The 12,287-nt window shown below is 32.0% G+C and overlaps 1 protein-coding gene across 2 annotated transcripts in view; it reads left to right on the forward strand.

Annotated features, from left to right (window-relative positions):
* The window catches only part of XRN1_1 (5'-3' exoribonuclease 1), a 52,545-nt gene extending 40,366 nt beyond the window's left edge, over window positions 1-12,179 (forward strand). For both annotated transcript variants that reach the window (XM_051217950.1, XM_051217951.1), the window contains 5 exons: window positions 2,750-3,089; window positions 5,138-5,192; window positions 7,789-8,596; window positions 9,614-9,758; window positions 11,840-12,179. In XM_051217950.1, the coding sequence (XP_051073982.1) occupies window positions 2,750-3,089; window positions 5,138-5,192; window positions 7,789-8,596; window positions 9,614-9,758; window positions 11,840-11,863 (1,372 nt within the window). In that variant the 3' untranslated portion in view covers window positions 11,864-12,179. The remainder of the gene's footprint in view (window positions 1-2,749; window positions 3,090-5,137; window positions 5,193-7,788; window positions 8,597-9,613; window positions 9,759-11,839) is intronic.
* The last annotated feature ends 108 nt before the right edge of the window (window positions 12,180-12,287 follow it).

Genomic DNA, 12,287 nt, shown 5'->3' on the forward strand with positions numbered 1-12,287 from the left:
GAAACACAATGTATGTGCGTATATGTATATTTGTATTTTTTCTGCATACCTGTTTTCATCGCAAGCACTAGTAACAGTGGTAGTAATAATGATATAATCATTCTGTTTTCATAGTATTAAATGTGATATAAAAAACTGTTATGATTTAGATTAGTCTTAGCTGTTGTTGCTTTGATTATCATTCTTTGATTTGCAAATTCTAATAACACCACGTTTTACTAACCTTGTGATTAAAAATAACTTGAGGCGTAAATTATGCGTCTTGTTAAAAAAAATAACTGAATCATTCCATTTATTCGCTTCATGAAATTATATTAGGGATTTCTAAAAAAGCAATACTAGTTAACTAGCCGATTTGTAAATTAGGTAGCTCAAATCAGGTCACTTATTATTTATTTAAACTCATAAACATTGGTGCAAGTAGGTACCAAATATATTTGTACCACACTTCATCAGTCGATTTGTGTGAGGGTTGTGATACTGTCCAGGCGCCAAACTTAAGTAAGTGGTTTTTATATGGGGCCACACTCGGAAACTTTGACCCAAACGTCTAATCCACAAGACGGTGGAGTAACGTTAGGAGATGTAATCTCATGGTAGCCTCTGACCAACAATTGGTCCATACGCAATTTTTTCTCTCAGGATCTTGGGGCTAATGTGCACCACTGGTTTGGAGTCAGGGTTTTCCAACTCCCCTAGGTGCACCGCTTGTGTCCACTGATCCGGTTACAGCTCCGGACAGTCGCTTTTGGTCCTTCCAATTTTGTAAACAACACCCCGTCTCGAGAAGGCAAAAAGTAGGACTTCCCTGACAGTGGCTGTATACGTGTGGCCATGCTAGAACATTTCAAGAGAGAACGAATTCTTCCAACCCTCTACCATACCAGGGCATTTGTGGGCCATAGATCAGGTGAGAAAGCAGAAAAGAGTCGGAGTAGCAACAGGAATGAAAGAACGATGAAGTTTGTAAGAGATAATTCCAGGAAGATGTTCAATTGGTGTTTTCAGTGTATTGTTTTCATCTTTTACAAATACAGTTTGTGATGTTACTTAAAGTAAATTGGTTTACCCTGCCTAAGTATTCGTTCATTACACCTGTTTTAACTGGAACAAAGTATTTCTATTTTTTAACCGAACAAAACTGATATTGCTCAGTGCAAGGAAGAAAATGAAGCTATAGATATAGTCGTTTATGCGCCAACCATAAAATCTACAAACTAATCAACAATTACATTAATATATAATACAGATTGAATACATTGAGCTGTCCGGTATCCAATTTACAACATGCATAGATTAATAAATATATCTAATAAAATAACTGAGTTATATATTTGATCTTTCCTAGCAGTCCTGATAAATATTTGTCACTAACTTGTCTGTCGATGGGTATGCATTTTAATTATGAATAGGTAAAATTGAAATAAATAACTTCTGTGACATGAATTTCCATTTTTCAATAGTTCCTTAATCTAAAAATCATTACTTTTCCTAGGTTAGATAACAGTAGACTTGATGATGTTTCATTATTCAAGCTAGATATATATTTTCTAGTTAAAACTTTTACTGTCATTCTCGGTGGTATCATTAGTGTTTACTTCAAATTAAGATGAAATTTCGAAAAACATTTTGCAAAAATCACCGGTCTCTTTTTTCTCTAATGATTTATAGTTTTCTAATATCAATCTCTAACTGTTGAATTAATCAACTAATTTAGTCCGTATGTATATGATTTTTCAAATATCATTGACATTAAATAAGTATAGATTAATCAACAATTCTTCTTTGTCGAAAATCCATATTACTAACGTATCTCTTTCAGATTCAGTTTTTTTTTCATCGTCATGTAATATTCAATACTTTTGTTAGTAGTATTGGATAAGCCTACTGCAATTGTTCCACATTCAAGTATAAACCACTTTTACAAGTTGTATATTTCCATCTACAATTATAGTTGGAAAAGGTGATATTGTTACTTATTCATGTTCTGTTTCAAAAACTTAACTCTGACTGGTATGTGTTGAAATCTTTTCTTTTTGAAATTTCCTTGGATAGATTCATAATTCAATGTAGTTGTTTGTTTTTTTAATCTATCTAAGAACATTTTAACAATGTCAAGTGATTAATTTCTTTTTGTTTATTAATTAGATTGTAAGTATAATTTCCTCGCTTTTATTATAAATAAAATAATCACGTCAATAGAACTATTGATTTTTATTGTTTTACATTCTATGTAGCTATGTGCGCTAGACTTTACACTTTAGTATGACCTTAGCCTTTATTGTTTATCATTTCAATGATGATTCTTTCGATATTATAGTGTACATAACTATTTGTCTATAAGTCATATTTCGTAACTTAATTCAGTCTCTTTTTTCTTTTCCAGGAAAAATCTAATTAAGTTGAACTAATGTATATGTACCTCTGTTATTATTAGTTAACATTTTCCTTGCCGGTAGTAGTGCTAGCAATGCTGTTTAAACAAGTTATATTCAATTAGTTTTAGAGTAAATTTGTTTTAATACACATGGTAATATAATCTCTGGCGAGATGTCTAAACAAATAGAAGTAGTAATCACAATAAATCCTTAATTGTTCTTTGTTTGATATGATAGAATAGAAATGTTTTTTTTCTTTCTTTTCTTTCTTTCTTTCTTTCTCTCTCTCTCTGTTTCTTGAAATATATGTGTCATTTAAGTAAAAGGGAGAATGTAAATAATATATTTTATTTTTTTAAATCAATTTAAAGAGGATCAGGTCCTGTGTGTGCACTGGTACATCCATCAATGTTACTCAGACTACCAGAAAAATGTGATGATAAACATCAGTCAATCTCTCAGCCGAAATTAACTAGACCAGTTTCGAAACCTGTTCAAGTTTCATGGGTTACTAAAGGACCTCCACGTAATTACCGTCCATGGCCAACTAATAATAAATCTGATCAAAATACCTCTCATAAAAATAAAATGGATGATGCAAATCATAGTAATATATCAAAGGCTAGTCCCGTTCATTCATGGAATTCATCTAAATTGAAAATTAAACAAAAACAACCACCACAACAACAGTTGCAACAACAAAATATTAAGGTTTGTGAAATCTGTGTTCACTTGTTCGGTTTCATAATGCCAATATGTTTCTTTTTAAATACTGTTATTTTAAGCTGTTGTTCTTGTTGTTCGGTGTCATTCTCAGATGACATTATTAATGTAACATAAATTGGTCGTAATTGTTTAGAAATAGATCAATTTCGTTGTGTCAGATCCTCATGTGAACTTTAACAGACACTATTGTTTTTGTATTATTGATTCTTTAATCCTCTTAAAAATGTCTCTTTTTATTTGTTCGATTATTATGATTGTTTATTCTCATGTTTAAGTATTGTGTCATACACTGATACATATCTATATCTGTTTGAACCATTTATTGTCGGAATATCTCAAATAACCTGTATGGTACATTCAATTTTTAAATGATTTAATAGTTGTGAACATTTGTGGCAACATTAATACATATCATGTTTTGTTTATATTTGTCATTAATTAATTAAGTGTTAATTAATTGATTCGGGATAAATGATCATGAACTGTTTAAATAAGAGTTGAAAGGCATAAGAGAATCAGTTGTACATCATTTTTATATCAATATCTTCAAAGCATAAAATATATTTAAAAACAATCATTTCGAAATAAGAAATGATAAAATTGAATGAAGAGTAATTAGTGATTAAGTCAGTTTGTTCAATTGTTAACTACTCACTTAATTATTTTTACTCTTAATCTTGGAAATAAAATTCAGTAGTTATGTTATGATTTAATAGAAAATGCTTTCCTTTATTTTTATCTACTTCGTTTTTACTATTTTGTATAATCGTATTTTATCCACACTGACACCTACTTCGATTTCTGTTATACTGTTGTATAGGCTACTTATGTTGACAGATTAAGTAGTATGTCAGTCAGTCAGCCACAACGTAGGACCAGGCACATATATGCATCGGTCCAGGTTGCCATAACTCATTAGCACAACAAGATGAACACCAAATTCATAGAAGTAGTTACTTCAATGGTAGTAATGTATAAAAGACTGTGTATAAGGATATAATACAGAAAGAAAGGATTAGTACGCAGAAATAAAGCAATTTTAATCTCACAGTTTAAGGGAAGACAGAGAGTGTGTCCACCTACGCCACTGTTATCGATTCTGAGCCATATCGCCCAGTAGTGTGTAGCACCATTCGACAGTTCAATACCTGTCAGCAGAAGACTGAGCTGGTTGAATTGAAGAAAACAAAGAGGAATTGTAATACCAACCGAATTTGATGAAGTATGTACAGATAAACTAAAGGAAGATGTACAAATTACGTATCTAATGTATGATTTTCATATTTTATGGAATCACCATGTAATTTTGTACATAATAATAAATTGATCTTCCCCACCTGAGCTTTGTTCACGACAATAATATTAACTGCATTAAAAAAAGGAAAACTTTCTATTTATTTTATGATGCATTATATCCACTGAAGGAGCTTTTAATGATTTCTTAACCATTATTTGTCATCAACTGATACATGTTGGTTAACCATAATACACATTCTGTTTATGTATTGTCGAAGTTAAGCACCTTTCTTGGTCGAAAATCTGTTTGTGTTAATAGTTTGTTTACCTACTATTGGAACTTTACTTTCGAATTTAGAGAGTGTATGTTGCAGTTGAAAATGTTTTTATATCTGCTCTCATAACAATGGTCTTGAGATCGACAGTTATCTGATGTGTATCGACTTTGGACTATCTATCACTCGTTCATTGAGTAACAATGTCACTGTAATGACATAGATTTATGTCTGGATGTTGACTTCCACATAATTCTGTATACCTTAGATTGGAAACTACTTTTTATTGTTTTTTAGAATGCATTTAAATGTTATGTTAGATGGTTTGTTCAATTATGTATTAAGATGTACGTGGAATGTATCTTTCCATAACTCCACGCAAATATATACAACTTCACTAAAGTTTCATGTATATCGGTATAAGGTTGCGGAGATAGTTGAGTTTCATTGAGATCATGAACCGATCGATGTTAAACCACCAGTGCTTCCAGGTTTTTACGTATGTGTTTATCTCTTTTTTAGTCTGCTAAAAACCTATCCTCAACGGGAAAAGACACGATAAACAAGAAAACGCAAGGTTAGTTAGTGTATGATATTTTTCAAATATTTACTGACATTCTACTTTCTAAATATTGACTATTATTATCAGGTGTAGTCATTGCTAATATGTAGATAAAATTTTGGAGGGATAACCGTTCTCAACATTTATAAACACATAAGCACTGTATTACAATACTCAGTATAAAACATGGAATTTATGTTTAGATTAATTAGTTATTCTCCAAGCATCTTTAACTACCATAGACCCAGTTAACTCATCTTCATATATGCCGTATAAGTATGCAAATAAATCAATTTATCTATTTTTAACTTATCAAAATGATCTGTTACTAACACAAGTTTTATAATCCATAATAATATATACACGAATTTTTTTCAATCAGTCTGATGTTATAGGTAATCATCTAAATCTTGCTTACTTGTATTGTGTTTTTTCAACCAGGTCATTTCATATGTCATTCAATTCTAACATTCGTCCTATTATTTTTATTACTATGATTGTATGCTTGTGTTTTCAGATTTTAGCGATTACTTCGTTGAAACTCACATATAGTTCAATTTAGTACCTTGTATTTTTCATCAACAAAAACACTTATCACTATGTTTTTTTATGTCATTTGTTATTAGTAATGTTTCAAGTCCAGTTGAACTGATCTACACGTATGGTAGACTCGACATTCTGTATGACTAACTGACTGAATTCCATTTGGTCCTTAAGGTCAATAGTTGTAGATGAATTACATTGCTGAGAGAATCCCTGTCAACGATACATGAACATATTCTTTATTTTTACATATTGAATTCCGATATTCCTTCGTGCTTTTATTCTTAGAATTAATTTTTTTCCCAACCATATTTACCATACTTGTTTGTTTTCTGATAATTAGCGACACCATTATTATTTCTATTATATTTAATATTCAGCATGTTGACTTCATCTCAGTGTACTGTCGCAACTCGGGCTAATGGTCACTTAATATATTGTCTTGTGGATTTTGTCTGTTTGATTATTTATAAATGATTTTCTGTTTTGTAAATATTTACTATATTTGTTAATAATATTTCTTAGAAGTAGGTTTTAATACCTACAGAATGCTCTAATTAACCCGTTATTTCAACAAAATATATCAAATCTTTAAAAAAGATACTTTAAAGATATATATTTATTGTGATGCATAAGTTTAGATTTGAGTTATTTTGTATTTCAATAATATCGTTTCTCAACGGAACAACTGCTTTGCGTCTTTTAGACTCCTGCAATATATATTATATCCTATACTTAATGGATCAACAAGCTGTGATTGGTCCACAATCATTTTTTTCTTAGTTTTATCAATTATTTTGTGATTTTTTACCTTTACATATGTATATCTATACTCGTTGAATTAATCATTTAGTACATACAGCTTGCTAATCCCCAAAATAGTAGCCTTAGTTTTTCCGGATCAATAATTAACCCAATAATTGATGCTGAGATATTTTAGAGTATTAAAGAAGTTATTATTTATAAACAAACAATTTAACCACAATAATTTGAATGTGTCAGTTAGGAAACGTAAAACAATGTCATTATTTCATCAAATGTTAAACAGTCATTATAAACCATCGTTTTTATTCATTTCCATTGTGTGATATTTATATTAATTTTATTAGTTGGGATTATGAGTCATTCGAAGCTATACCATCATGGAAAACCTGGAAGTAATGAGCGGCCTTTTCGTCCCACTGCCAAGGAGTCCCACAGTAGGACGAAACGGCCGTCCAGTGCTTTCAGGTTTTCCATGGTGGTCTAGCTTCGATTGACTCATAATATCAACTATTAAAATTACTAGAATATTCACAAAACCCTTTCTGATGTTTATATATTACATTTTGTTTTAATGGGTCTACTGTTTTTGAAACCAAATCAATAATTACCATTTCGTATAAATTACAATAAGTATCTAATCATATAATAGTTTTATATTGAACAAGATGCAAAACAGCATTGTATAATGAATCTTATGATGTGCTGTTGAAAATAGTTTATATGTATTATTATTTAGCCAAATACTTACATGTTCACGATTTCATTGACTTACTTATATTGGTCAAATTGAATAGGTTATTTATTATTAGTTACGCAAATGTTGTTCAATACAACAGTAGTTATAATAATCAGATCTATTGAGAATATTTAATAATATATTACCCAGTATTCATCATATATTTGTATTAGCTAAATTTATAAAAATAACCACAGAGACTATTCACCTCCTTTTCATATTGATCTTAATTATCATGTAAATTATTCAAATGATATATTTATGTACTCATATTCGTGAAGAATACACTCACTACATAATTTTGAAAAGTATTTTCAACTTCCCAATTTATAAGTTGTTTTTTTTTTTGAAAATCAAAATATTTAGAGTGTGCTTCATTCAAGTTTCATACAGGATACCCGTGCTATATTATTGATGGCAAAATTCTATTTGTGTTGTGCAAAAACAATATCCCTTAGCATTTAATGGGTTTTTTCAAATTGTCACTATGGTTTCAACTTTTATCACAATAGTATCTACTTTTTTAAACTAAAATGGATTCTTCTATTTTTTTAAAATTTTTATCAGAACTGGATTGTCGACCACACTGTGGTGATACATATTCCACTTTTCCTACTCTACAGAATAAATTTAACCGTTCGCGAAGCATAAGTGAACATAATACAAGTCTAGATGATAACAACGATAATGTAAGTCTATCTAATTTGTCACATGATGCAGAACATAATTCGCATTTTTGGACTATGCCAAGCCCACCGGACGTACCTCTCCCTCCATCTTATTGGTCTAATATTAACAAGCCTACACACGACTTGAAATTAAATAATAAGACTAAAGATGATAAAGAAAAGAACCAACGGAGTAGGGACGAAAAAAGTACTGGGTCGTCTAAGATTAAATCTCGTTCTCTTAATTCTGCAGAACGTAATCAAAAAAGTTCTATTACTCGTTGTGATAATCGTCCACGGTTAAACCACAATAGTGAGGTTTGTCAGAGAGCACCAACTCCAGTCATGCCGAAACAAATACCAATGCCCGATTTCGAAAGACAGAATCTTAATAGACCTCCAAACATGCATCAGTATCCTCCTCTTAACCAAATGCAACCTCAATTGCAATCTGCATATCAACCACTGCCATTTCTGCAGTTTCAACGGGTAATGCCATCTACAGTATACCCGATTAATATGATGACTCCGTATCTGTATGGTCAAAGAATGCCTGATTCTTCCTATATTTCATATCCTTCGTATTCCTCTTCGCCTATTTATCCACCTAACTTTGTAAATCGTGCACCTATTCCTCAGTTTCCATTGATGTCGAATCCTAATTCTCAGGTTTTTAACTCTACGATGAACTACGAGAATACTCACCGGTATGTTAATTCATTATTTTTACTATACTGTTATTTGCATGTTTTAGTTATTCGTTCATTCATTAAATCACAGAATAGCAGGTAAATTAATATCTGCTCTGGGAAAAATTTATTCGACTTTACATTAGAAAAATCATTTGCTGCAACTATTGAGTTTATTTTTACATGCATCTAAACGCTTCATTTTTTTGTTAATAAAATGAACAAAGATAATCTGTGTTTACGTTATGAGTATTCTACTTCTAGTGTCTGTTGAAAAGATCAGTGAACATATTCATAAATACGTTTTAATTAAATTTTTATCTGAAAATAACACTGAAATTTTTTAACAAAAAGAAATGAGTTATTGCATAGTCAACCTTAAAAGAATAGACTATTGTTTATTTTCTCATGAACAAAGCGTTTCTGTCGAAAAAACTATGATTCATTATACTATGTATCAAAATGGTAAAGGTAATATTTGTTCAATCCAAAGCATAAATATGGAACGAATCATATTTGGACATTTCAATGAATATAACAGAATTAGAAGTGTTGGTGATATAGTTAGAAAATAAATCTAAATGAAGTCAACCGGTAAATTTTCAGTTGATTGCTTTTGTACTTTTGAAAAGTGTGTTTCCTTTTTTCATGGAATCTGTACATCTGGGTGCTGTGCAAAATAAACTATATTAGATGGTGGTTGGAGGTAGTCGACAGGAAACCCTGGACCCGGATTTCGTGCTGCGTGGCACTCGTCAGCAAGGCGTACCTTTAATCCTGAGGGAACTGGTGCTCCCTGACGGACTCGATCCCGTGTTACCCAGCTTCATAGTCAGAGACGTCACCACTGAGCTATCTGGGCTGCGACCGACCTCCTTCAGGACTGAGATGTAATCACAATTGATTGATCACCACCCAGGAATTTTAATTAAGTCACCATATAAAAAAAACATTAGATTGTCAACTACAATTTGGAAAATGTGAAATTCTCATTGGAATTTCCGGACTCGTTAATTTTCCACTTTTTTTCGATAGGTTTAACAACCCGCCGATGCTATCATATGGGGAAAGAAACAGTCGGGATTCCTTCCGTCCTCCTGTTAAACAGGATCTACCATCTAACCGACCAACTACACCTCATCATAATGCTAATCAGTCAAGACGTTTTATTCCTCCTCAGGTTAGTATATATTCTATGATTTACTAAACTGTACACATTCTAATTAAATAGATTCGCGCTTCACTAGAGTGATAATGATGTTTCTTTTCGAAATAAGTAAATCATTTACACTTATTCATCTCATGTTCAACCACATTAATATCAACTCAGATTGTGATTATAGGTACACGGGATGGAATTATCACGTTAATCAGATTCTTACGTGATAGCCTCAAATATGATATTTTATCGTTTGCTTATCTAGTAGTGACTCTAATTTACTGAATTATGTTTTCCGGGATTACCACCTTAATGTCCCAGGATATACGAGCAATGTTTCGTAAACACCTATAATCGAAACATTGCTCGTATATCGTGGGACCACCAAGTAAGTAATGCAGTTGTTAAGAAACGGGTACTAGGTAAGTATGGCAAATCAATTGATGAAGTAGTGAAACTTCATCAGTTGAAATGGCTGGGAGTGTGCTACCTATGCCTAACCACCGACTGCCCCGGCGTGCGATGTTTCATGGCGTAGTAGTAGGTTGGAAGAAATCTAGGAGCGGCCAGACCAAAACATGGCACATGTCCATGAAGTCATTGACAAGTGGACTGAGTCATGTTGGTAGGTGTAGACAATCTGGTTAGGGTCCGCGAGACGATAGCAACCGACGGCTAGAGACCTTGGATGACATGGCTCAAAATCGTTTGCAATGGCGCAGGTGCATTCACTATTTGTGTTCTGCCAAATTCTAATCTTCTGAATTCCTCGTGTCCCTTTTTTCTCTTCCCAAATTTATTTCACTGGATTATACTCTTTGAATAACATCTTCAAACATTAATGTTTCCTACAACTGCATCTCTGTGCTAATGTGGTATGGCAACTCGAACTGATGTACGTACGTACGAAGTTCTACGTTGTTACTGATCGACACCTTAATTAGTGTTAAACTTCAGTTGTCACCCGTTTAGCTTCCCTAGCATTATGTTTTTAAAATAATCTGGAGTGATTAGTTAGTACCTATGTTTAGTTTTCAATCAATAACACCAGGTCCAAACCCTGACATTTTTACTACAGTTTGAGCAAATAAACAGTAATATTACAAGCTTTCATATAATACAGTGTTTCTATGTATATGAGTTTGTACTTGGTAAATGAATTAGATTGTTTGGATTTTTTGTGCTGAAACGTATCGAAGTCAATCAATATTATCGAAAGGGAATCAGCTTACAGACAAACGTGTTATTACACAAGATGTTCATATTCAGACTGTTTATGATTATTCTTAAGAGAACAGACAATTGTCACAGTGTCAATTAGTAAGATAAATATTAATACAATTTCACTCAAATTATTTTGACTGATATGGTAACGCAGCAGACATAATCGAAATAAAGATCCTAGATTCCAATTCGTATATTGTATTTAGACTAATCGCACTTATACAACACGATATTATATTCCAAGCAAACGTATGTAGCAGCCAGACAAAAAGTGTGCTAGATGGTATACGTTTGGATTGATCGGATTAAATCAGTGTACTAATAAGTGACTCAGTTTATATAACCTTACATTTAGTGCAATCATTAAGTATCCAGAATTACATGCAGACAAACTCTGACACGTGGAAAATATGATGATATGACTAAAATTGCACATGTCTGATGGTCTGTCTGGTTTCATTCTTACTTGTAATAGGATAGATTTACATAGGTTACTTGAAGGTCTCTAGAATGCTGATTACTGTTTCTCTTTATCTTACGTTTCTAGGCCTTTCATTTCCTAACTTTGTCCATATCTACAACCTCATATAAGAATCATAATTTGAGTAGAGTAAATTAACGGATTGAATTTGTTGTGTATTTCCCGAAGTAGTAGTACTGTGTATTGAATGTGTCCTGATGACGTAGCAATACATAACAAGTTTCTGATCAGACATAAGAGTAAGCTATCAACTATAGTGTCGGTAAACAGAGCATGTCCTAGCTCTGCCTACCTTACAGATTTTGTTTCAATACTCTACTGTTGTAGTGCTATGATCCTTTCATTCGTTATTTATCGAAATGTGAATATCCTTATTATCTCTTCTATTTTTCCTTAGGTTTCACGAACGCGTCGACCTTGAATTGGGAAAACATTGCTTTTCCTAAAGACAATCACTTTTAATTGCTCGTTCTTCTTTTAAGGGAAAGTCATTTGTTTCTTTTCCAAACTTCTTCCAGAACATTTTTTGTTTAGATTCCCTTAAAATGTTTATCGAATTGGGACTGATATAATGTATTTGATAATGGCTGCTTTTTTACGGGTTGGTTTTCATCTTTTCAAAATTCTTTGATTGTTTGTTTATTAATTATATTTGTATAACATCTTTTTCTAACAACTAATTTAAAAGACTTAATTAAAATACATGTTCAACTCCATAAATGTTATCCTTTTGAATGTATGGAGACTGTATGTAAGTAAATTGACGATTTCATGATGTCTTCTGTGTTGTAATGGACCGATATCATACGAACGATCCTTATTTCATTCGACAACCACTAAATCTA

Source organism: Schistosoma haematobium, chromosome 1 (assembly GCF_000699445.3).
Source record: "Schistosoma haematobium chromosome 1, whole genome shotgun sequence".
NCBI classification, from domain to species: Eukaryota; Metazoa; Platyhelminthes; class Trematoda; order Strigeidida; family Schistosomatidae; genus Schistosoma; species Schistosoma haematobium.